General features: G+C 41.3%; 2 protein-coding genes across 9 annotated transcripts in view; one reads left to right on the top strand and one right to left on the bottom strand.

Moving 5' to 3' along the window:
- TMEM167A (transmembrane protein 167A) overlaps positions 1–7,962 on the bottom strand; it is a 29,441-nt gene extending 21,479 nt beyond the window's left edge. Inside the window, exon 1 of one of the 2 annotated variants that reach the window (XM_030565730.1) lies at positions 7,879–7,962. In XM_030565730.1, the coding sequence (XP_030421590.1) occupies positions 7,879–7,881 (3 nt within the window). In that variant the 5' untranslated portion in view covers positions 7,882–7,962. Of the gene's footprint in view, positions 1–7,489; positions 7,636–7,878 lie in introns of those variants that run through there. The other variant, XM_030565729.1, reaches the window with a different exon arrangement.
- Positions 7,963–8,034: 72 nt separating this feature from the next.
- XRCC4 (X-ray repair cross complementing 4) overlaps positions 8,035–27,318 on the top strand; it is a 279,215-nt gene continuing 259,931 nt past the window's right edge. For 5 of the 7 annotated variants that reach the window (XM_030565725.1, XM_030565727.1, XM_030565728.1 and 2 more), the window contains exon 1: positions 8,035–8,161. The gene's annotated coding sequence lies outside the window, so the exon portion shown is untranslated. Of the gene's footprint in view, positions 8,162–8,542; positions 8,814–8,840; positions 8,966–27,318 lie in introns of those variants that run through there. The other 2 variants (XM_030565722.1, XM_030565724.1) reach the window with 2 other exon arrangements.

Below are 27,318 nucleotides of genomic sequence, written 5' to 3'. Positions count from 1 at the left end.
TGCCTTATTATAAAGAAAGCTCAGAAGGGAAGAAAGGGTGCTGTAACATTACTCCTAGGCCTTGTCTACAATGCAGGATTGAGGGCACACTCTTACCTGATGGTGAGCCATGGATATAGCTGCATTGGCAGACAAGGAATTTGCTTTGGTAGAGCTTATCCTGAATTTAAACAAGGAAAAGCTCAACCAGTGCACTTTTTGGCTTTCCTTGTCTGTGCTCCAGTTTTATACATCTGTGGCTGGTAAGCATTTACAGGAATTGGAGCAAATTCACAATACAGAGAGGGTCCCAGTATCTATATTCCCATGTACTACTCTAAATTATTCCCCTCTCCTTGTGGTTGTCTATAAATATTTGTGAACTGTTCTCACATCATCTAGGGCAGGGGTCAGCAAGCTTTCAGGAGTGGTGCTGAGTCTTCATTTATTCACACTGATTTAAGGTTTCGCATGCCAGTAATACATTTTAATGTTTTCAGAAGGTCTCTTTCTATAAGTCTATAATAGACAACTAAATTATTGTTGTATGTAAAGTAAATAAGGTTTTTTAAATGTTTAAGAAGCTTCATTTAAAATTAAATTAAAATGCTGAGCTCCCTAGATCGGTGGCCAGGACCCAGGCAGTGTGAGTGCCACTGAAAGTCTTCACGTGCCATAGGTTGCCTACTCCCGATCTAGGGCAATGAGGCTGTTAACGCTTTGGGTGAAATTTGCAAGAGCAAGGCTTTTTCAGTGGCTGGCCCACAGCTGTAGAATGCTTTCCTTGGGATATGGCTACATTTGGAATTTCAAAGCGCTGCCCCGGCAGCGCTGTGGGAGCACTGCTGCGGCAGCGCTTTGAAGTGTGAGTGTAGTCAGAGCGGCAGCGCTGGGAGAGAGCTCTCCCAGCGCTGCATGTAAACCACATCCCTTACGGGTGTAGCGTGCTGCGCTGGGAGCCGCGCTCCCAGTGCTGCTGCCCTGATTACACTGACGCTTTACAGCGCTGTATCTTGCAGCACTCAGGGGGGTGTTTTTTCACACCCCAGTTGCAGCGCTGTAAAGTGTGAGTGTAGCCAAGGCCTCGGAAATCAAAATGACCAAATATCTTAACCTTTTATGAGCTACATGCAAGACAGCTGTCTTTGGAGTAACTTTCCCAACACAACAGCCTGAAAAATGGCCTAGCATTACTTCCCTGAACATATCAAGTAATACAATAATAGTTAAGAAATCCATAGCATACCCCACAAGAAAAACCTACAGAAAGAAAATCTTTCAAATTGACTCTCTGCTTTAGGCAAATCTGTTTGCACTCAGGTGCCACAGTACTGAGTGAGACATCAGAGATACCCAGATGAATATATACAATAGTTAAGATAAAATACATTGTAATTTAAATGTTTCAAATATATTCATATCAGAGTCCTTATCTAAACACCATGGCAGCCAGCCCTGAGGACACTGGGGCACACCAAAGCCCCAAGACAGAACAAGGGATCCTGATGCACATAAGAGTCTCCAAAGCACCAGCTGCTTCTGCTGAACTAGAAAAAGCTCCCACTGGCCGGAAATGGCAGCCACTGGGAGCTGCGGGCAGCTGTGCAAATGTAAACAAATGGTCTGGTGGCCTGCCAGTGGATTACTCTGAAAGGCTGCAGGTTGCCCATCGCTGCACTAAGGGAAGGCGTATGTCAAGTTAGGTGAGATGGTGTCACCTGCTGGGTGACCCATCTACTCTAATGTGCCAATTATTGTAACCTCTGGTGAAGCTGAACCAGTTGCCTTCCAGACCTCCCCAGATACCAAAACCTCCAAATTCCCCTGACTTTAACAATGTAGTTGTGCATTATCAATACCAAATTCTGTGGCGTATAAAAAAAACTGAAAAGGTGGAGATATTAAATTCTGATGTTTGCACTAGCAAAGTAAACAACACGGGGGTACTCTGTGGATGCAATTACTCAATTTCGTATTTAATTTAATGAAAATCTAATTTTTATAAATTTTTTGGATGTTGATAAATTTTCCACCAGAATGCTGCAGAATCAAAGGGTCTTACTGCAGAATTTAGATTCAGACCAGCTTAACACAGAACACCTTAGGCCTCAATAATAACACAGACATTCTTTTGCTGTAACTTGCTGTGAATGCTTCTCCATTGTAAGCAGCACCCTAATGGGTAAAGTAACAATATCATTTCAAGAAAACGTTCAATGTCCACTCTTTGGAAGTAGGGGTGAAATCTGTCCCTACTGAAGTCAATGGGAGTCATGTAATTGATTTCAGTGGGGCCATGCTTTTACCCTATGAGTTAGGGGGTCAGTCTCACAGTTAGGTCCTCTGTCAAAGAGAGGCCATGGCAGTGCCATCAAGCAAATTTTCCCAAAAATTATTATGACTAGCCAAACTACCAACAATTTGTTAAACAGACATAACTACAAAATTTGATTGCTGCATAGAAATTTTATAATACCGTTTTTGTAATAAAAAGATAGAGTTAAGGCTTATGCCTAAATGACAAAGGGTACAAAGAAAACCTTGTGTGTGTGTTGGATCACTTTCTATGATACTATTATTTTATCTTGAGAAAAGCTAAAAGGGAAGGATGATAGTGACGGTTTGAAAAAAACTGATAAATCCCAGTTTCTGTATGAGTGATTAGACCTTATATTGGATGTTTTTCCTGGCCTGTATTAGCTATCTAATCAAACAGCAGCTGTTAAAACGTACACACACAGTCCTAAAAAATCCACATTAAAATGTGTATGACTCAGAAGTACAATTCACAGTCCCAATCATATAAAAAGGTGAAATCAACCCACATAAAATTTTAATCAACAGAACCCTTTGTGAAAGGGCTGAAAAAGGATCCATGTTATTCAGAGCTCTCCACTGGGAAGAGGGACTCTCTGAAAGGGGAAAAAAAGTTGTCAGTTTTAAAAATAATGGTAAACTTCCAATGTTCTACTCCTAAAACTGTAATAGGAAATGAATATATAGAAACTATTCCCATTATGAGAATAAAAAAAATTATTAAAATCACTGCTAGAAATAAATAAATAAATATGTGCACAGAATTCTACACTTCTCTAATCTACTCTGAAATACATGTAGGAGGAACTTTTTTTCCCTTTCCCATAGAGCAGCTTTTTCACAAAGATGAATGACAAATATCTATATCTATACACAGATGCATTTGTGCACGAAACGACCCAAATATCAATAATAAAAGGGGAATTCAATTCAACTAATTTCAAATTGATTTTTTTCTCCACCTGAGCTCCTGCAAAGTTACATCAGTAAGGTTTACTTTCACATAATAATGCATTGTTAGAGGTCATGTTACAGCTATTGAACAATGTCTCCAGCGGAACTTTGGACCCAGTACATATTATAGTGCGATGCTATTTTGCTAATTGATTTAAAATATTTATATTCATTGGGTATATGATGCATTCTGAGAAGGAATGGAGACAGACTGGACAGTGTGATTTTTTGGGGACCAGAAATTAATAAATTTGAAGAGTTGTTAATGTTCTGAATACCCTTGCTTTTGGAATATTTTACTCCCAAAGTTAATTTTCTGAATTTGTTTAAAAATATAATTCATCTTTAAGTGACCATTTCATTTTGAATGCCTATTGGAAAGCATGCTACTGCAGAACAGAAAATAATAATGAAGAAGAGATTAATATATTTCAAGTTGGGAAGTATTCAGAGAAAAGTCCTTTTCTAAGAAATTGGGGTCAATCTGTTAACATACAAGCTTTGTAATCTGGTTACTCATGTAAATTTTATGTGGGCAGGTCTACACTATGGGGCTAACTTGACTTAAGTTACGGAACTCGAGCAGCGATCGGCCGAACCTGCGAACACGGTAGGTAAACAAACCAGCCCGGCCTGCCAGGGGCTTTCCAGGCACAAGTAGCGAAACAAGTTTGGGAACCACTGATGTAAAGAGATCTTTCTTCCAGTTGAACCAACACACAGCCTAACTATTAAGCCAAAAGTAATTTTAGGTGCACTTCACATTTTTAAAAGGAAAAAATGATTTACATGCATCAAGAATTAGGTTAACAAATTTTCAATTTTAATAAACTAAGGATGAATATATTGACCGTGCATTATGGCATCTAGTTCTTCTTAAATATTAAAGACATTTCCTTCAACATGTGAAACATGAAAATAATAAAATGTTCTTGTCAGGATGTACCATATTGGTCCAAGAATTTATGAAAAAAAAAATCGGATCCAGTAATTGTGTAAAATATAGAGAGTTCCAAAGAACTGTCAGTATTTTCCAAAACTACTGCTACTTTTGAATTCATCACAAGTTGCATAAATATTAAATACACCCCAATTTCCGAAATACACACCACTTTTATGACCACAGGCAAATAATGATGACTTTCACACTTGCCACTGAAAAACCTCCTCACTACATCCCTGGAGGAAGGGGGAACTTCCCAGAATTAAAGACTACAATGTGTACCAAGTGCCACAGACAAAGTCTCACCCATTCTGTGTTAAGGCCCTTGATTTTTAAACCAGAGTTGTGCAGAATTCTGTGGCAAACTGAACATTTTGCAGCAGTTTAAAGTAAATTTTAAAAACATGAAGTATTTATTGAACATATGAAAATGAGCAAGTTCAGTATTTCCATGAAAACGAGTACAGAATTCCTTGGACTTGATCCAGCCTGTATTCCCACCTGATCTGCACAGCACCATCAGCACAAAGCAGATTCAACATCTGGTTAGGGATTCCCATAGCATAAGGGAACTCTTATGAAGCACTGCTGGGGACATGACCTAACTGTGCTGTGTTTTGACAATTCTTGCAATAGCCCTATGGAGCCACTATATGTGTGTGTAATTTAGAGCAGAGCCGAGGATCCTCTTAAACAGGCCGAGGGCCAGAATGGCCTCTAGCAACCCTGAGGATTAGGGGAGCTTAAAGGTGTCTCAAAATACCTGCATTATCCTGATCCCAAGAGCACTAAGGATCACTCTGGCATGACTGAGAAGCTAGAGCCTTGTGTTATTTATTCTGATATTGCATTGATTGTACACTGCATCCAAACGTAGAGGTTTTCAGTTTACAACAGTTTTTTGTATCAACAATATATGGCTGCAATGCAGAAGTTGTCAGGGAGAAGCACTGGAAAGATTTGGTGGTTTGGATATTTAGCACCTTGGAGACATCTGGCAATGGAATAGGATGCCCCTCTTTTTTCACGCCCCTGTTGTGAACAGGGTAGAAATTTGAAATTTTTTGGTGGGTTTGAATCCCAAGATCCCACATCAGCAACTCAAGTCAGGAGCCGACCTGTGGCCCCCCCACATCTACGTTTATTACTGCAGCTAATAACGATGATCAAGCACCTTAACTGACTGCTTTTGCTAAAGTGTTAAATAGTGAAATTGTTAATATTGGCATTTAAAAGGCAATAATTAATAAGACTTAAAAATCAATAGTCCGACTGAGATGGATGGGAGCAGTTCACACTCACACAACTACTGTTTAAAGCTATCTGCAGTTTCAGGAAGACCATAATGAATTAAGTTTACACTCAAATCATATCTGGAATGTCCTTTCCCGCACAATCACAAAACTTAGAAACTTGATGTTTGGCTTTTACTGACATCCTAATTTCTGGGCTGTAGAGTTTTGTGGCAAAATTTGACAGAACTGTAGAATTTAAGTGGTCCTAACCACCCTACTCTCCCCAGTTCGCACTAAGGGTATGTCTATACTGCACATTACTTACGGCAGTGGGTAATGTATGTGCACTTCTCACACCTGTAGCAGGGGCATAAATAGCAGTGTAGACCATGAGGCACGGCTTAGGGGAGTAAAGACACGCCCGAACCCTTAATGTATGTACCGTACATGGCTCTCTACACACACAAGCAGTAGGGAAAGGCTGCAGCTGTGGGGAAAAGCTCGAGCACCTCCCCACTATGGAAGTCTTTCACTGCAACAATGAAAGACTCTGCTCACTACACTAACATTAAACATGGCCCATTTCTTCTAGCTCTACAGGATGATCTTCACAGATGAGCAAGAGGCAATAGCATAGTTCTTCACAGTCATGCTACCAGACGTAAGCACCACAGAAGGGCCAGCTTCTTGTTTCATAGTCCTAGGATCTGCCATAATGGAGCCTGGTTTCCCTTCAGAGCCTAGGGCTCCCTGTGATTTGCAGTTCTCATCATCTGCTTTAACTGCCCCCAATCCCTTCCCTTTGTTGCCAAGCATAAGGAAATCACAAATTCCATTCCCCCAATTTCCTTTAGGCTCCTTGGAACACATAGCCCAACTTTTTCAGAGCAGTATGTTTCATTGGTCAGAACAAGATTTTTCTAGGTAGTTGCCCTATGCAGAACACGCTCTTACTTGGACTTCTACTACTTTTACAGAAAAATTAATCTCAAGGTAGACATAGATCCCAGATTTTTTCTTCAGTTTTGCACTTAAAGAGCAAAATTTAGCTAATTAAATGACCCCTTAATCAATGTGGTTATCTTAGTTTATGTTTTAGGGCAGGAGTTTTCAATTTTTTCCCTTCTATGATCCAACATCCTCAAATCCTTCAAAGTGCCATTGGAAAAGTCATAAAGATGCTAAAGTTATAGCTCTCCCAGGCTTCTGGCGAAAAGTGAAAACTTCACGTATGCTTATCCTCCATAGTATCCATATATTTTCAGAGACCACATCAGGCAGATAACTGCTTTGTCTGACACTTTACTCACTCTGCCTACAAGACACAGCACATCAGAAAGATCTGCCAAGGAATGCTTGCAAGCAACTCCTAGTTGCTATTTTTTGGGGTCATGATCTATAGGCTGGAAACCCTCTATAGGTCTTTCACCCCCTTTTTTCAAGCAGGATACAGGTTCTGTTGAACCATAAGGCAGGGCTGTGGACAGAAAGTGATACCTTATCACTGTTGGGAACTACAGCCTGACAAAAACTCACCAAGATGAGACTAGTCAACTTGTACTTCACTAACTCAGAAGCTTTCATAAGCATGAAGATTTATTTTAATCAATGATATTCTTACTTAACTCACATTAACATCAAACACTTAAAAGCAAGGGAAGAAATAATTATGTCATTAATCTTACACTGTTCACAAGCATCTTATCCTTATCCAGCACAGAAATGCATATTTTATCAAACTGTAACAACCTTAACTCTGACCCCAAAAGTAAATACTATTCCTTGACCCCTATTCTCACAATGTGAACACAAAAAATTCTTCGGATCCAGAAGTCATTAATAATACTTATTGATTAGCTTCAGATGCAAGTCCACATATATAATCACTCTTTTCTAACCACCCACATTATTTTAAAGAAACATCAGTCACCGGTGTGATGACAAATGGGAAATGTGGGCTAAGTATATTTAGCCCTTTAAAGAAATGAAGCCAAGATACAAGTGTCAAAGACTCAAGGCCAGAGTAGAAGCTGTTGGGTGAGAACCAAATAAGCTGATATACATCACGTGCTAGTTCTGGGGGCCAGTGAAAGATTTCTCCCATCCTTCCCCTGCTCCTCCTGCCTGGGTTGCTGAATGACGTCACAAACACGCTCTTAGCCAGTTTTTCAAAGCAGGCGCTGGTGACCGCACCGGGACAGGCTCGCGGGCTACCTGAGCCCGAAATGGAGCCAGCGGGGGATCCGCGCGCAGAACAGGAGCAGCCGCGCCGCCCCGGACACGAGACTGAGCCTGCAGCTCGGCTGCTGAAGTGGGAGGGGGCCCTGGGCAGGCGCCGCAAGCCACGCGCGCCACTCACAGAGACGGGTCGGAGCCCCTCATAGCTTGGGGAAGAGGGACAGGCAGGGAAGGGGCTCAGCCGCGCGGCCGGCAAGCACCCTCCGTGCTTACCATAGCTCCCCGCTTCCAGCCACATCACACTTCCGCGAGCGAGGGGGCGGAACCGGAAGGGACAATGCTTAGCTTTCTCCTGGTTGGTCGGGGTAATGCCGTTTTGTGACTGACAGGCGTGATCGGAGCCGCTGCGCGTCCTGATTGGAGATGGCTGTCAGAGGGCTTGGGGCTGGGCGGTGCAAGACTGTATTTGCGCGCGGCAGCCGGCGCTTTTGATTGGCTGCAGTAAGGTCCCGCCTCGTCAGGACTGGGGAAGGCGGAAGCGAGCTGTGGCAGTGAGGTAGGGAGTGAGGTGTACACGGGCCGGCAGGGGCTGGCTTCTGTCCGTGGGGGAGGGGAGGCTGTACTGACGCTCTGTCTGAGCCTGCGAGTGGGCAGGCGGCCTGGGCCTGCTGTTGGCCTGGCCTGGCCAGCGAGGCGCTGGTCGCGTCTTTCCCTCGTCGTGGTGCTAGCGGCGCCCCCCGGGGCAGCAGAGAAACTGAGAAGCAACCGGCTCACTGCGTCCGGGCTGCCGCCTTGTCTGGCAGGCGGAGCTGGGGAGGATATAACTGAAGCAGGGGAAGGGCAGGGGCCTCCCAGGGGCTACCAGAGCTGTGTGGTAACGGGCACCTTTCCCACCACCAGCGACGGGGGGGATTTCTGAGGGTGGGAGGAGAGGCAGAGGGAGGGCAGTGCCTGAGGACTCGCCTCTCTGTCCCCGCCTGAGCAGGGTCTACGGGCAGCAGCATTGCTTGGGTGTCTGGGACCCCCACGGCTCTAGCAGGGCGTGTGCCTGGTAGCATTTCAAGCCCTGGTAGGAAGGTTTTTTCTGCCATATTCTCTGGACTCGTCTATACTGGGAACTTGCATCGACATAGATCAGGGGTGTGAAATATCCACATCCTTGAATGACATCATTAGGTTGACCGAACCTCTGATGTAGACAGTACTAGGTTGATAGAAGAATTTTTTGCGTCTAGGAGGTGGATTAACTACAGCAATGGGAGAACCCCTTCTGCCAGCATAAGTAATGTTTACACTGAAGCACTGCAGTTGGTAGCCCTGCTCAGTTCCCTGGCTCAGATGTCTGCTTTTTACATTAATGGTATGGGTGCACTTTGTGTACATATATCAGACTTGGCTTCCTTTTGCCCTCTTAGGATAAAAGCTGCTGAGATGAAGAATGAATCTCTCTTTTTAATTGTAGCTGAGTACCTGTAAATGAAGAGTTCTTGCTGTTCAATGCTGGGCAAAGTGTTTCTAAAGTTAACAAGCGAAGATTCATATATACAGATGTAGATCTTTACTGGCAAATGATATTCCATTTCATTTAACAGCTGTAAACTACCATCATAATGGAATATTTGTCATCTTTTTGTCCCAATCTGTAGGACTGTATATCACCAGCTCCCATTCGCTAAATAAATATCTACTTTTTTTTCATACATGAGAAACCTATCCTAGAACATCTTGTTGCTTCACTTCAAACTGAACAAGCTATAGATACAAAATCCAAGAATTGTAATTGGCAGTCATGCAATTAAAAGCCTGCCTGTCTCTTTGAAAAGATAGGGGCAGCTCTAAATACATTTTTGTGGACATTTCTGATTTCAAGGATGCATCTGATTTTTTCCTTGACTTGTTTTTTAACTCATAGTAGAACTGCTTGGTATCCTGTAGTAGATAAGGGAACCTTTAAAGATTTAGTTTATCATGCTTTGCACCATGGCCATTATACAGTATTTGTGAACCCTTGCATGGTTACTTCTTGTTGTGTGAAGTGCATAAAGTTAAATCATTTCATTGTAAGTGTGACTCAGAAATGTAGAACTACAGTGCTGAGGTAACATCTTCTACTTGTTTTATTTAGAGTATGTGTATACTGTCCACATTACAGTGCGGCCATGGCAGCGCTGTGACATGGGCAGTGTAGTCATGCTTTATTGCCAGGGAGAACTCTCCTGGTGATAAAAAAATAAACACCCTGAACCACGGGTGGTAGCTTTATTGATAAAGCACTGTCTATACTGGCACTTTCAGTGCTAAAACTTTTGTCACTCAGGGTGGGGGTGTTTTTTCAAACCCCTGAATGACTAAAGTTTTATTGCTGAAAATGGCAGTGTAGACACAGCCTCAGTGAATTCATCAACAGTGGGACTTACATTTTTATTGTAAAATGTGATGAATAGAGGAATAAAAAGTCCATTGTTTTAATGAAGCACAAAAAAAGGGTATTTTAACAACTGGTTTAGTTTTGCAGGTAAATGTAGAATGATTCTCGTTGTCACTGCTGGAAGCATATGAGACAGCAGAGTAGACTTAGAAAGAAGCAGATTCATCGGTCAGTCTCCCCTGCTCAGATCTTACTGCAGCTCCTGTGTGCTTGCTCGTTTCATTATCCTCCTTTTCTTTATGGAAATGTTACCTTGGTGGGGGTTTTTAAGTTTATGCTCCAGACTTGATGGTGATGCCAATTTGGAAATGCTTGAATAAAGATAATATTTATGTGTCAGGGCTACAACACATTTACTCACAACTAACTATTAAAAGGCACAAATTAATTAAAACCTCTTAAGTTTTTAATTGCCCAGTGTGCTGTTTTACGTTGTTGGCTCACTGAAATCATTACATGCATTAGGAAGCCTGTTAGATTATGAAATCCATAGCGACAGGGTCAGTGCTTCCATTTAGGCGACCTGGACGGTTGCCTAGGGCACCAGGATTTGGGAGGGTGGCATTTTGCGGCCCTCGGCAGCAATTCGGCGGTGGGAGGTCCTTCAACGCTCCATGTCTTCGGTGGCAATTCGGCAGCGGGGTGTCCTCTCACTCCAGGACCCGCCGCTGAAGTGCCCCAAAGACCGGGAGCGCAGAAGGACCCTCCCGCCTTCGAATTGTCGCCGACCGGGAGCGTGGAAGGACCCCTGCCTAGGGCGCCAAAAACCCTGGCGCCACTCCTGCATAGTGACTCTTTCATCCGGCACCTAATTTTGCAGAGGGCCTATAGGTTCAATGCAGATTTGAAGAGTGCCACTTATGAACTACTAACACCACTTCCTGTAGCAGTTTTCCTCAAAGTTTTCCCATCCAAATATTAACTGTGTCTAGCTTAGGGTGGAGACATCTGGTGAGATCGCAGTCTTTGATCCAAATGCAGGCATAAAAGATACCAGTTGCCTGTTTTGGGTTTTTTTTGTTTGTTTTTTTAAAGAGTGATATAAACCAGTTTTAATGAGTGGTGGTTGGTTTCTGTTTTGTAATAAAAAAAAAATAATCGTCAGAAACTCTTCTGTTATCTGTACTTTCAAATACAGCTGAATGTGAAAGGATTGTTTTGTGTTCCATTTGAATTGTTTAAGCGATAGAGCATATCAAAGAATTTGCTGAAAAGTGTCTATAGAGAGAATAAGGTTTTAAGTTGTGATAAAATGCACACACAGTCCTGAGTAACACGTGTCAAGTTGTACATGATGTAGTTTTTTCGCCCCTGGCATTTTCTTCTACTTTCATAAAGGCTAACAGGATCTTGAGAGGGAGAAGAGCTGTTTTAGATTAATAGTAATTAAAATGAAACTCAAGTGAAAAATATCATGCGCTTTTGACATGACAGATACATGTACATATGCTCTAGAAAACAATTGCATATACATAAGGGCAGAACAATCATTTTGCATACTGAGAAAGCAGTACATCCTGAGACATGGTGTGAAACTCTGCAAGTTTTACATGAGCAAGTCTAAAGCTGGGAATAAAGGTGTGATTTATGTAAATTGGTTCATATTTTTATACCACATCCATCACTAGTTTTTATTGCCTTAAAATAAGTCATGAAATGCATTAAAAAACATGTTCATTTAGCTTGCTGCAACTTCAAATTATAATTGTAAATCAATGAATAGCGTATAGGACACACAATTTATTCTGAGCCAGAAAAAGCATACTTCTGCTATAGGAATACACATGGGGGCTGTGTAAGCTTAGTAGTATGACTACGCACCTGATTAGAAGTGCTTGCTTCAGACTGTGTCACTCAGATTTATGACCAGGAATCATGTATGTAACATTGAATTTTTCCCCCTTAAAACTGCTTATTTCGTAGAATGACAAGGTGGGTGAGGTAACATCTTTTATTGGACCAACATCTGTTGGTAAGAGAGAGACAAGCTTACGCAGAACTCTTCTTCAGGTCTGAGAAACATAATCAGAGTGTTGCACATTGTATATAGCTGTGTTAGATTGTTTGGCATAAATAGTTAACACATTTCAAGAGACCATTCAAGGTGAATGACATAAATAGTTGGTGTACCTGTCTCAGGGTTTTGATGAGAATGTTGAAAGCACAGTGGAGATTGTGATGGCTGGATGTGTTAATCATTGTCAGTGGCAGGCAGGTGGGACCACAAGAGGCATCATTCCTTTATGAAAGTTTAATAGTGAGCTTGCAACAGTTAAGGACATCACAGATGGTGTCAGAAGAGGGCAGCTGTGCTGAGGCCTATCTTAAGGTTTACTGCAAAAACAGCTAGGTGTTTCCTACCTAGTTTAGTCAACAAATTGTTGAACTCAGGACAGCTAGAAGAACAAAAATTTGCAATGACTTATGGCAAGTACATTGTAAGTTGATATACCATAAGAGAGAGAGAGAGATATGTAGACAATAGCTATGCATCATTATCACAGCAGTGCAGCAATATGTATTGCAGTGTTGACTCCTGGGCACAATACTATACCTCTGCATATATAGGGACACAGAGCTATATGTCAGAGAGTGTTGCAGTTACATGTTTAATGGCTGTATGAATGATGCTGTTTGGAACAGCAGGTGCCGTATTCCTTATACCATTAGGTAAGCCCTTTCCCAATAGAAAATACAATTCAAACAAGTCTGAGACTTTCTAGCACATGTGCACACAGATAGTAACCAGACTGCTGACTGGGTTGGATATGCTATACGTCAGTTTGTGCAATTTTCAAAGGGCTATGATATACAGTATGTATGCCTCATTGTAGTATCTCAGTACCTAGCATAAAGCGTCAAAGGGCTGGACTTCTCAGTTGTTTAGGTGCCTAAAGATGAAGATTGGTGCCCAGTGAGCTTCTGAAAATGTAACAGGTACCTGTGCTATCTTTAGATGTCTAAATACCTTGAAAAACCTGGCCCGAAGACATTATATTGCTTCATACCTCATAATATGAACAAAGCACCTAGACTGTTGGACATTGTTTAACAGAGGATTGTACAAGAGTGATGACTTACCTCTTAAATGAACAATCTTGACCGCTGCGTTTCATTTTATTCCATTGTACTCAGTACTGTGCTATATCTGTGTATCCATGATGTGAGCCTCACTGGATCATACATCTGTCTGGATGCCTTGTCATAGCACACATTTGTCTTTCTGTGCCATTTGGATGTAACTGACTTTTGATTGTTGTATTTGCATCAGTTCTGGGGTGCATATTCTAAGTACGATGTTAACTAAAATGTACTCCTTAACCTATATTTTGTGGGTATTGAACCTCATAAGCCTAATCTGTCAAACTAGTAAAGAAATTTAAATTTAAGGAAGGATTTTTCTGGCATGTGGGAAATAGATGCCAGATCTTGCTATTGGCCAATGAGAGTTTTGCATGAGTAAGGGGAATATGATTTAGCCAGATTCAGGGATGTCCTACTTCTGGAAAGGTAGGTAAAATCACCTAAGTTTATGCTTAAATTCTATCTTGAGCTGATATGAATATCTGTCTGGGTAATAAGGTTCAGTTGACTTCATCAGCTGTATTCTCACAAGGAATGGACAATGGTGGTTGTAGATACTAGGAAAAAGATAGAAGAAGAAAATAATGCACATAAATAAGTACTAATCATGCTCTAGACTGTCCCACTACACAACTAGGTTAGAAGGCTATTTCTAAAATAGACAATAATGTATCACAAGCCATATGTTTAAACAGCTTCAGCATGCTCTTTGAAGTCCAGTGCAGACCATCCCAAAGAGCAACATTCTACAAGAAAGAAAATAGAGTAAAGCAATTTAGCAGGAAGGCACATTAGTTTTTGAAAATTCTGAATATTTTGTTAATTATCTTTTCAATTTGTTTTTGCCTTTTAGGGAAAAGGTTAAAATTATCTGAAAAGGTAGAAAATTTTGCACTAAAAAGTTCTGTTCCTTACTCTGATATTGACTTGTGTGGCCTTGTGCAAGTCATTTAGCTTCTCTCTGCTTCTTCTTCCCCTCCCCCTACAACTCTGGAGTTGACATAATATGTAGTTTTGTAAAGTGCTTTTTTGGATTCCTTGGAGGAAAGGCCCTGCGAGTGCAAAGATTATTACTAGAAATAAATGTTAAAGCTGTTACCATGATATAGGCCTTTTTTCCTTCTGTCATAAGTGAGATAGTTACTGGATTATTTATGACAGCAAATTGACCTGATTTTAGGAGACATTCAGAAACAAATTATTAAAAAGTTACTGTAGTTTGCTAATATAACACAATGGGTTCTAATGAATATTAACTCAGTATGAGGAGAGAACTTCTGACTTACACAATCAAGTATTTTCATCAAATGAATAAGCAGAGACTACCACAGTTACTCCCTTCAGAGACATCCTAGTAACCTTACAAAAGATTGTTTGATAAAAGGTACTGAGGGATTGAAAGTTTTGGGAATTATCTCATTGGAATAATACAAACAATCCTACATCTGCTACACAGACTTGCAGATGAGTTTTCAGTCTAGCATTATGTGAATGGGTATCCTTAAACAGAACAGATGGACAGATCAGAGATGGCCAAAAAAAAAAAAAAAGTCTAATCTTTAGCTGTAATTGGTTCACTCACACAATGATAGAGGGAATGAGAACTTTGCATAAGGACAAAAATTTAGCCTAATTATTTGATTGCTCTTGCATTCATTTTTTTCTTCTGATATAAACAAAGTGAGGCTGTCTATCCTATCACAAGCTGCATTAGTTTTTACAAATAAGGCAAATGATTATGAAAGGGATTGTTTGTTTATAGGTCTACAAAAGGATCTTACAGGCCACTGTTTTCAACCTAGTAACTGGACAGGAAAGAGGGAGCACAGGGCTTTCTATATGCAATCAGCTTTGTTCAGCTTATGGAGGAAGTTTTTCAATTAATCTTTCCTCAGGTTTTTGTATCTGAACAAATTAGAACAGCTTAGAAGGTTACTAGAAGCAAATTGTATTGTGTGGATTTATATTAAATTTCATCACATGAAAATTAATCTTGAAATAAAAAGTAATACAGAGAGTATAACTTAAAATGCCTATGGATGCAACTGGGGACTGCTTGGGCTGAACTATTAAATTTCAATGGGAGACATGGATGCACATCAGAGAGCAAAATTTGTTCCTTGCCTCCCCCCACCCCCTGCTCAGTATATGTATGTAATCAACAGTTTTTTCACTGGAGTACCACTAGGATAGATGGCAAAGGAAATTCTCAAGATATGAGACTCAGTTTTGGTAGCCTCTTGAATGCACCATTAGGGAGAACAAGAGAGCTTGTTTTTCCTTATCCTTTGTCAAGAAAATACATTTCTTCATACACATGTAAAAAATATATATTTTAAATTTAGGAAATACCTTTCTTAGATCTTGTCTACACTAAGGAAATTCAATAAAGACAAATGCAAAGTGCTTCACTTAGGAAGCAACAGCCAGTTTCACACATACAGAATGGGAGGAGACTGTCTAGGAAGGAGTATGGCAGAAAGAGATCTAGGGGTCACAGTGGACCACAAGCTAAATCTGAGTCAACAGTGTGATACTGTTGCAAAAAAAGCAAACGTGATTCTGGGATACATTAACAGGTGTGTCGTAAACAAGACACGAGAAGTCATTCTTCCGCTCTAGTCTGCACTGATTAGGCCTCAACTGGAGTATTGTGTCCAGTTCTGGGCACCGCATTTCAAGAAAGATGTGGAGAAATTGGAGAGGGTCCAGAGAAGAGCAACAAGAATGATTAAAGGTCTTGAGAACATGACCTATGAAGGAAGGCTGAAGAATTGGGTTTATTTAGTTTGAAAAAGAGAAGACTGAGAGGGGACATGATAGCAGTTTTCAGGTATCTAAAAGGGTGTCATCAGGACGAGGGAGAAAACTTGTTCACCTTAGCCTCTAATGATAGAACAAGAGGCAATGGGCTTAAACTGCAGCAAGGGAGATTTAGGTTGGACATTAGGAAAAAGTTCCTAACTGTCAGGGTAGTTAAACACTGGAATAAATTGCCTAGGGAGGTTGTGGAATCTCCATCTCTGGAGATATTTAAGAGTAGGTTAGATAAATTTCTATCGGGGATGGTCTAGACAGTATTTGGTCCTGCCATGAGGGCAGGGGACTGGACTCGATGACCTCTCGAGGTCCCTTCCAGTCCTAGAGTTATAAAAGCATGACCCAGGTCTCCAAAATCATTTGATTGATTTAATCATTTGATTCAAATAATCATTGATTTTTGAGCCTTTATGTTACACTTGAGGCATATCTTCAAGCTTTTTTCTGCAAACATGATGGCTAGAAACTTACTTTTTTGGGGTAAATGCAAACTGAGCTGTTCATATAATCAGAGGACTCATGGAGCTGCTGCTTTAAATACCATGAGACTAGTGATAAAATCTTGACAACTGGCAATACTGGACTTTTTTGTAAGGCTTTCCCACCAGGGCTTACAGCATACATTATTTTAGTTGGAATTTTATCATTTCGTCTGCTTGATGCAAACCAAACAAAAGTTGATTTTAGCTTTATGTGAACATGCTTAAAAATGCAGTGGGCGATGCATAACACTAGAGAGCTATATAGTAATAATAACATTTGAAACTTCACAATAGGGTAATGTAACTGCAAACTAAACAGGAATTGATTGCACAGACTGAAAAATTGTTTTTTCTGTGTATGGTATATTTAGTACTTAAGTGACGAATACACTGAAAAGTAAGGACCCAGTCTTAAAAACGCTGAGGTGTTGTCTAGGCTATGATTTAAGGTGTGATGTTAGCATGTTAGTTAACTAACCCAATAATATCACACCTTAAATTCTAGCCTAGATGAAGCATTACATGATCATTACCATGAATGTTCTCATTGAAGAGAATGGCCCTTCTTGCTCAAGAATGGGCCCTAATACTGTTAAAAAAGTGAAGATTGCTGAGAATAAAGCAATGTAGGTGGTAGCTATTAAACAGATTTTTTTAAAGGGATTATACCATCTATGTGGCAGTAGTCTTTGGTTCAGTTTTCAAATTAGTTTAGTTTCAAACATTCCATGGTTGGTTGCTATTTTGAATTATTTTACTTTTTTGATAAAATGCCTAGAAGGCCTGAACAGGATCAGAGCTCTGCTGCATAGACTTTCTACAGATACACAGGTATGTTCCCTGCCCTAAAGAGTTTACAGCCCAAGGCTCCAGTTCTGCAGATGTTTAACTGCATGCAGTATGACAAGTTCAGTTGAAAACAATGGGACTATTCACAGTGTCTAAAGTTAAGCATATGCATAAAGTTTGCAGGATCAGGGCCTAAAATAATCTCTTGTGTTTAAGTCTCAGATTACATAGGATAATATATTTTTTCCCTCCCATAGTTCATGGCTGTAGAGTGAGTAGGAGTAGATGTGTAACTACTATTTTTTAACAAAATTTCCCAAGAACTCTCCAGCCTCTCGCTTTCTTTGGGTAACTCGGAAAGTGTTAAAGAGCCAAATATTTAAATCCCAGACCAAAGTATTAACCATCTTGTTGTTTCCTATCTATTGGTTTAACTCAACTCACTATCTTAAATGACACACATTCTATTGTCTTCTTTAGGTATCTTTATTGATTTACCGAACTGGACTCTTAAAAGTAGTTAACATTCAAAGAATTAGTACTTTTGTTTTAATAGGATAGACTTTCCGGTCTTTGAATAAACTAAGTGTATCAGACCTCACCTCTAAACAAGACAGATTAACAGTTACGTTATTACAGATTCATTAATTTAAAATTGGAAACACAGCTGAAGAATATTGAATGATCACCATACCTAGGTTAGTTACTTACTGACTTGCAACTCAAATGTAAAGATAAAATTGATATTATAGAAGTTTTCCACTCTCCATTCTTAATACTACCATTAGTTGCAGCAGTGGAAAAAGAGACTACATTGTCTTTCTGCAGTTTTATCTTTTTTTACAGAATCTACACTTCGCTTTTTTAAAATACTCATTTCTAATAATTACTTGTTGTGGAAAGAGTCTTTTGTACATGAGATTTTTGCTAGGCTAATATAATACAATGTAATGGAAAAAGTCTCCATAAAAACTGTAACAGCAGGAAAAGTATGAAGCAGATCACCTATTCAGTTCAGTCAGATGTTAAAGTCTAGCTAATGCTATTTAAAGTCTAGCTAGAACCATTTAAATGTACAGCAGTCTGAGAAAATAAACCTGAGTCGAAGAATTTAAAAAAACCAAACACATCCTTCACTGCTGTTAGATCATATCCCATTCTGTCTTTATTCTGTCTTTTGTCTTGCTTTCTCACCCTCCCCCAGATTCTTCCAGACATTCTCAGGGTATGTCTGTACAACAAAGGTGTGATTGTAAGGCATACCTGCACTGCTTTAAATCTAACCAGCACAGGTAATGAGTGCTGAAGAGGTGGTTGCGCAGGTTCTGCAGCTAGTAATCCCAGTACAAACCTGCCAGAGACCCTTGGTATGAACTTGGATTGCTAGCCTGTGCTGAAGTCTTTAGCCAGATTAAAGATAGCATGGGTATACCTACCCACACTAGAGCCAGACTTTTGTTTTATTGTACAGATATATCCCTAGTCCTTTGTCTCATCTCCTCCCAGATTAAGGACTTGACTACATTAGTTTTTGCACTAGGGTAGCTACACAGTACAAACTCTAGTGTAGATTCACTGCTTCAGTCTTTAAAAGAGAAAAAAAACACCACTAAAAAACTTCCACCAGTGTCTGTCTAGATGACAAAAAATGTTTTAAAACCAGGGTCAGCTGCATCATCACAAGTCAATTTTTACACCAGTGTAGTGTGTATACACACTAGGGATTTGCACTGGTTTAGCTATGCCAGTGCACAAAACCCAATACAGACAAGGCCTTACAGACAGACTTCCTTTTTTCACCCTGTGTCTTGGCACAATCGAGTTCTTATTTCTGATGAGAGGAGATAAAAGAGGAGACAAGAGTGCTGTTGTAATTTACTAGTGCCTCTGGTAATTCATCAGTGGTAGCCTTTTAAGTTCTCTTTAAGGGCTTGCTGACATAGGTATGTTCAGGCCACACTGCTTCTGAAAGAGAACATTTACACAGGGTGTATACTTTCAATTACTTGTCTAAATTTCACAGCTTTATTTATTTTGTCTTAATTCTCCTGCATGTTCCTGTATAGACAAGCTCTGAGAGTAGGTATAGCAGTTACATCTTGGAGAAATGTGTATGGTTAATTGTGGTACAGTTATTTTTAGAAACCAGTCCTGCATCAATAAATGCAGTTGACTGCCTCAATCAATCATCTGACTGCCTTCTTATCTACTGTCTATGCCCAAACAAATTTGTTAAGTCTATAAGTGCCCCAAGTACTCCTAGCAGTTTTTGCTGATACAGACTAACACGGCTGATACTTTGAAACCTGTTTATGGTTTATAATCATGCAAGAAACAAAATCATTTCATGGTGTTAAAACATTACTGGGCTCAGGCTGGGTTATTGTCTGCACACGATTGTGATGCAGTTATGTGCCTTCAAGCAGTTCAACTTTCAGGACAGCCCAGAGTCTGACTCCACGTGTATTTGATTATATGCAGCATAGGGGAAGCTTTTGAAGTCTTATCTGGAGGTGGGATTAGGGTTGCCAGGCGTCCGGTTTTTGACTGGAATGCCTGGTTGAAAAAGGACTCTGGTGCTCTGGTCAACACCACTGGTCTAGTCGGCGGTTTAGTGGGGCTAGCGCAGTCTCCCTGCCTGCCCTGGCTCCATGTGGCTCCTAGAAGTGGCCGGCATGTCCCTGTGGCCTGTAGGTGCAGCGGCGATCAGGGAAGCTTAGAGCACCGGCTCCACAGTTCCTGTTGACCAGGAACCACAGGTGCAGAGCTGCCTGGCCGCCCTTGCGCCTAGGAGCCATACACGCTGGTTGCTTCTGGGTGTTGCGCAGAGCCAGGGTAGGCAGGCTGTGCCGCCAACTGTGAACCCCCTGAGGTAAGTGCTGTTCGGTTGGAGCCTGCACCCCGAATCTTCTCCAACAGCTCAACCCCTGGCCCCAGATTGGAACCCCCTTCACACCCTAGCTCCCTCCCAGAGCCCACACCCAACCCACTGCCTGAGCCCCCTCCCTCACTCAGATTCCCTCCTGGACCCTGCAACTCCTCCTGCACCCCAACCCCCAACACTGAGCCCCCTTCTGCACCCCAAACCTCTCATTCCCCTGCCCTACCCCAGAACCTGCACCCCCAGCTGGAGCCCTTACCCCCTCCTACACCTCAACCCTCTGTCCCAGCCCAGTGAATGTGAGTGAGGGTGGGGGGAGAATGAGCAACTGAGGGAGGGGGGATGGAGTGAGTGGGTGGTGGGGCCTCAGAAGGGATGGGGCCTCGGGGCAGGGCAAGGATGTTCGGTTTTGTGTGTAGAAAGTTGGCAACCCTAGGTGATCACCAGAAGGCCTTGCTGGTAGGGAAAGGGCTAGGACATAGCACCAGGCCTATTGAAACTGTTTCCTTTAGACACACATGCACTAAGCCAGCATGTTGACAGCTTTATTGGCGCAGGCCTTGTCTACACCACAGTTTTGTCAGCAAAAGGCAGCATTTGCTCACAGAATAGTGGAGATGTACACACTGCATTGCTACTTTTGTTGGCAAAATAAAACCACCTTGACGAGGCATAAAGCTTTTTGTCGCAAAGTTAAAACAACAAAGTGTCAGTGTAGATGTTGCCGTTCATTATGTCACTATAACAGGCCTCCCCCACTATACCACAATGCCTGCCATGACTGTTTTCATCACTGTTTTGAATTTTGCTGCTGATTTTATAGGGACAGTCCCAATTTTTGGGTCTTTTTCTTATATAGGATCCTATTGCTCCCCCCATCCCCTGTCCTGATTTTTCACATCTGCTGTCTGGTTACCCTACCCTGCATGCACCCCTCCCCTTTCAAAGCTCTTGGAAGTTTGGACAGCTGAGTATGTCACTCCACTCTGTCAGCAAAAAGCAAATCATTAATGTTGAATCCTGTTCTGTCTGGCACGATGAACACAGCAGCAGGCAAGCTGCTGCTGCAGGGGGGACCCTGTGATGTGCAAAGACAGGGAGGGAAGTGGGGGCTGGTGTTGGGGTCGTGGTCCTCTCTTCCCCCTGCCTCAAGACTGGTTGCTTCCAACTGCTGTCTAAACTTAAAGAGGGAGCATGCTGACACACTCGCTCTCCACCAACACCGATGTGACATTGCACTTTATATGATTTTATGAAAATATGCTAATGTAACTGGAATATGCTTCATGCAAAAGGTGTCTTGTATCATTACAAAACTTATCTGCTGAGTGTGATCATCCTATTTTTATAAATGAACCACTCTTGTATCTGAAACTAGAAATACGAAATATAACTCTGAGGGCCTACTGTAATTATGCAAAGCGTGGGCCATTAATGGTGGTTTGGAATCTTGATGATTCCCATTAACCAGGACAATTGACTGCAGATGGCTGTGTTTTACCTGTAAGTCTTCCTGTATATGTATGTACTGGCAAGTGGGTAATGAAATCTTTCAGTGACATGATCATGTCACCTGAACTGGAATCCATCTTTAACCTGGTGTCTTTCCATTGAGAAGGAGGGGGTGGGAACCCAGAGAGGGACAAAGGATTCCCACCTTATGCAAAAGATATATAAATGGGTGGAACAGAACAAAGGTGGAGAGCCATCATGAGGAATTCCCTAGCTACCACCTGAGCTGGAACAAGGGCAGTACCAGAGGAAAGGACTGTGCCCAGACTAGGAAGCAGCAAAGAATCCTGTGGCACCTTATAGACTAACAGACGTTTTGGAGCATGAGCTTTCGTGGGTGAATACCCACTTCCTCAGATGCAGACTAGGAAGGCATCCAGTCTGTGAAAGAGACTTATTGAAACATCTCTCAGGGTGAGATTTTTACCTGTACTCAGTTGTATTACTGTATTAGGCTTAGATTTGTGTGTTTTATTTTATATCACTTGGTAATTTACTTTGTTCTGACTGTTACTACTTGGAACTACTTAAATCCTACTTTCTGTATTTAATAAAATCACTTTTTACTTATTAATTAACCCAGAGTATGTGTTAATACCTGGGAGGGGGGGCAAACAACTGTGCATATCTCTCTATCAGTGTTATAGAGGGCGAACAATTTATGAGTTTACCCTGTATAAGCTTTATACAGGGTAAAACGGATTTATTTGGGGTTTAGACCCCATTGGGAGTTGGGCATCTGAGTGTTAAAGACAAGAACACTTCTGTAAGCTGCTTTCAGTTAAGTCTGCAGCTTTGGGGCAAGTAATTCAGACCCTGGGTCTGTGCTGGAGCAGATGGGCGTATCTGGCTCAGCAAGACAGGGTGCTGGGGTTCCAAACTGGCAGGGAAAGCCGGCCAGAGGCAGTCTTGGAACATCAGGTGGCAGCCTCCAAGGTGGGTTCTGTGATTCAACCTGTCACAACCAGCACTTCCTTAACACATACTGTTTCTCACATACACACACACACATTCCCTGTCACACACTCTCCTCCACATACTTCAGTTGAAAAGCGGCTGGCAATCTAGTAGAATGACCATGGAAAGATGGGATTGAGAAACCAGCATCATGTGACACTGTATCTGCTACATAAGGCATTGCAAACCCTTCCCAAAGCACCCTGTAGCCAGTTGCACAGTGGGATAGCTACCCACAGTGCACTGCTCTCTGTGTCGATGCAAGAGCTGCTAGTGTGGATGCACTCTGCCGACACAAGGAGCTAGAGTGGACTTGCAACCACGGTTTTAAGTAGAGCACTTTAATTAAAGCGGCATAACTTTTACCGAGAAAATTCTGTAGTGTAGACAAGGCCTCAGTCAGCTAGCGTCAGCAGGGGTTTACAAAAACTGGAACAAAAAGCTTTTTGGTAGGGCTGAATACACTGCAAATGTTTAACTAATGTCCAGGAAGAACAATATCTGCACTTTACTCTTCAAGACTCAATAAATATCCTTTCTGTGTCCAGTAGTTTAAGGTTAGTGATATATTGAATAGTTCAGTTTTAGGGCAAAAATCACAGAAAAGTTAAACAACTTTTTGCAGCTTTTCATTTTTCTTTATTCAGTACATGCATAGTAAAAGCACATATAAAAGAACTGTGCACTAATGACTGCCAGGCCCTTTTTTAAATAAGCAGTTTGTTCACAGTCAAATACTATAAAGAGATACCGATAAGATTTTGCTTGACAAAACATTTTACAGTAATATCCAATAAATTTAGTGATAGAGATGCATGCTATTTGGTTTTAGAAAGACAAGTTAAGTAGTTGCGACTCTAACACGATTTTACTTGTATAATATATGAGGTCTCTAAAATGTTATGGAAAAGTGGCAAAATTGCCTTTTTAAAAAGAAAAATGCAAACTCACAAAAATCCCTCCCAATTTTCTCCTCCTTTTCTGCTCAATTTTCTAGGCTATCATCTCTTAACTAGTCACATAGTATACATGAAAACAATGACCTTGACACTAAACACTTTCAGAACTAGATGCTAGTGCTCAATATAATTGCCTTGTTTAGAGATTGGAAAGGATAAATTATTATCACTCGTAGCTGATAGAATATTGAAGCAATCTTGTACTATACTTTCCTAATAAGTACCTCACTATCCTCTCTGTTCAAGCAAAATTGCAGTTTTCCTTTAATATGCCCCTGCTGTGTCTTTGATACAATTGTTGGACTGCAACTTTCTTTTCACTGCGGTGCAATCAAACATTCCTTAATGCTTGTGAAGAAAAACTGATATTGAAGAGCCAGCTTCTTTAAATACTACCCCTTGCTTGGTATCCAGTGTCTGGGGGGATTAAGTTTTTGTAAGATTAAGTTTCTTGGGGTGTTTTTTTTTTTAAAGCTTTGAAAGTGTCAGAAAAATTAATCAGCAAAACAGTGAGCTGACATTTACTGAAAAACCCTGAGTTGCATGCAGAACTTTAACAAAGATTGAAAATTTATTCACATTTTATTTTTCCTGAAGACCCTCTTCTCTCCCCTCTTCATTCTCTTTCCTTCCTCCCTTCCCAGTACTCACAATAAGTAGACATCAAGTTGACCAGATCTCAGGTACCAGCAGTATGGCACAGGAACAGACAGTTCCCTTTGGCTGTTTTAATTGATACTGTAGGTGCCTGATCCAATACCCACTGAAGTGAATGATACTCTGGTATAAGGCCCCATTCCTGCACTGTGCACCACAAGGGCAGACCCCTGTATGTACACAGAGCCCCACTGAAATCAGTGCTCATTGCAGAATTGGGGCATTAATGTTCTTTTGGCCCCAAATCTTGCTGATTAATGTATTAGGTGATAAACCAGGCAAACTTCTGCCAGCCCTAAAATTCTTAATTTCATTTTTATCATACGTAATTCTATCATGTTTGTTGCCATTTTGCGGTGTTTCCAGGCTTGTGCTTGAGTGTCCACACTGCATTGTAAACTCAGTCTTACTGCTAGCCTCAGGTCTGTAAGCTGTGCTAATGTGTCCATACGGCACTATGCAACACAGTTGTCGACTTTTGAAACTGCTGGGGGTGCTTGACCCTTGGCTCTGCCCCTGGCCCCATTCCCACTGCCCTTCTTCCCCCAAGGCCCCACCCCTGCCTGCCTCTTCCCACTCCTGCTCCACCCCATCCTGCATCTTCCCGCCCAGTTCCTCCTCCTCTCCCGAGTGTACCACATCCACACTTCTCCCCCCTTCCTCCCTGCATGCAGTGAAACAGCTGATTGCGATGGGCAGGAGGCGGGGAGAGGGAGGGAGGGAGGAGGTGCTGATACATAGGGCTGCTGGTGGGCAGGAGGTGTGGGGGGGAACTGATAGAGGGGCTGCTGGTGGGTGCTTAGCACCAACCATTTTTTCCCTGTGGGTGCTCCAATTCTAGAGCACCCATGGAGTCGGTGCCTATGCCATGAAGACCTTCTGACTTGGGTCTGCTGCTTGGACCTGAGTCAAAGCAGGACTCATGCTCTGATCCATCCTCTACCAGGCTGCTAGGACCTGGATCCTTTGTGTTTTCTGACCTGAGTTAAACTGAGTTGTGTCTCAATTGAAGTGGGAGGTTGGGCTTAGTGTGCAGTGTAGATGCACCCTTTGAGTTCTAAGGTCCATTGAAAGTCAGGCTCTTTATGTGCTTTTGTATATGTTATTCTTTATGGCTGTCTTCGAAACAGCTGGCTCCTCCTTAATTTGATGTCTGGCAGATGAAGAATGCCATTTGCAATCAGCCAGCACCATGCTTGACAATGGTATTAGAACCTAATAGATTCCACTAGATTCAGTACCTTTTCTCCTCCCCTCTTTTTATCTATTTTCTTCTTCCTCTAGCCTTTCCCAACATCTAAATCTCTCCTCCTTTTTCTCCTTTTATGTACCACTCTCCTGCTACCTCTTCGGGCTTATCACACATACTTAGTCTTGTAAAGATGAGATTTTTATTGGTAAATATTGGTTTCTACACACACAGATTGATGAAAAAATATTTCCAATGATAACTGAAGTTTACAGATAGACAAAGTAAGAAAAATGCTGCTTAGAACTTACTAGTTTTCATGTAAGAATATTTATTTTGTATATTTTGACATTTGATGTTGACAGTTTGTGTTTTAAAAGTTTTATGAAGCTTTAACTTTTTGAATCTCAAGATCTACTATCATTCAATAATTGTCTGACCCCCTCGTCCCCAGAATTTTGCAAAACTGTGAAAATTTAAATTGACAATAAATGCTTAACAATAGACATTATTATTCATCAAAATCATATCTGAATTCTACTAAGCCTACACATAAGCACTTGATCAGGGCTGACAATAACATTTCATCCAGTAGAAAGCTGTACTTGGGAAGCCAAATAAACACCGAAGAAAACCTAGCATACTATTAATATATAATTAGTACTCCCTAATTTTCCAAAGTCTGTTCACTTTTATTAATCTTTATAACACCTCTTTGGGCATGGGGAAATTGAGGAGTGTTCCAGTGCCATAGGGGGATTGTTAGAAATGTGACAAGATCTCAGGAGTTCCTGGCCTTTCTGAGTCTATGCTGTATGTAGGCTTAATAGGCTTCCCCTTGACTTTTCCTGTTGATACAATACAGCACTGTTTCCTTTTCTTTTTTCCAATTCCTAAAAATCATCCTTTCACATTTTGTCTTTTTAGGAGTATTATAGGGGAATAATCACTCTTTTTAAGCTTGTAAGGCAGCCAAATTGTTCTCTAATGAAGTAACTGCTTTTTTTCCCCATCTGCAAAGATTTCAGTTGTATGAATTGACTTAATTTTACTCTGTTTCCAGGTAGTCAAAATTTACTTAACATATTCTATTTCTCTCAAGGAAATCTCAGATTTCTGGGACAAACTTCCAAAATTTGTGTTTTAAGTGATACCCACAAGTGTACCAGTGCAGCGATGCTGCTGTAAGATCGCTCATGTAGCCGCTCTATGTTGATAAGAGAGCTCTCCCATCAACATAATAAAACCACCTCCAGGGGCATGGGTAGCTATGTCAGTGGGAGAAGCCAGCCAAATTTATGTCTTAGTGTAGTGTTTTTTTTTCACATCCTTGAGCAATGTACATTTTGTTGAGATAAGGTAGCGAGGTCATGGCCTTAGATTTGCATATAAATTTTTCTGGGCTAATTTAGGATACAGCTGCTGGCAATTGGGCAATCCCATCTAAAAATACCATGTATTCATATTCCCTGTTCCTCACTCAGGCAACAGGGCACTTCCCTGATCCATTTAGCTGCTACTAGGGAGCAGCTGGCTGGGCTCTGAATCTACTATGTGCTTCCTGTTCCTGTAGTGCCTTCCTGGCAGATCTCTTTCCCACTGGAAAGCAGCCTTCCCAGATTGTATTCTCAAAGGCTTCTCCTTCTGGGAGCATGGGAAGAAGGGCTTGTCTACATGGGAGTAATACCCATATAATTAAACCACTATAGTTATATTGGTGTGATTTCACCATGTGGACCCTTTCCGGAATAAGAGTGTCTTTTTTGGTTTAGCTTGAGCTGCTTCCAAAATGCCTAAACTAAATTTAAAAAAAACAAAAAACCTCTCCTATACTGGAAGAAGTGTCCACAAGGAGAGTTATACAAGTCTGACTGTAGTGCTTTAAGTTCTTATGCTTGTATAGCTTCTTTGTTTAGACAAGCCCTAAGAGAGGAATTGGGCACATTGAGTCAATT

This window comes from Gopherus evgoodei, chromosome 6, assembly GCF_007399415.2.
Source record: "Gopherus evgoodei ecotype Sinaloan lineage chromosome 6, rGopEvg1_v1.p, whole genome shotgun sequence".
NCBI lineage: Eukaryota > Metazoa > Chordata > Testudines > Testudinidae > Gopherus > Gopherus evgoodei.
This window is presented reverse-complemented; position numbering and strand designations above follow the sequence as displayed.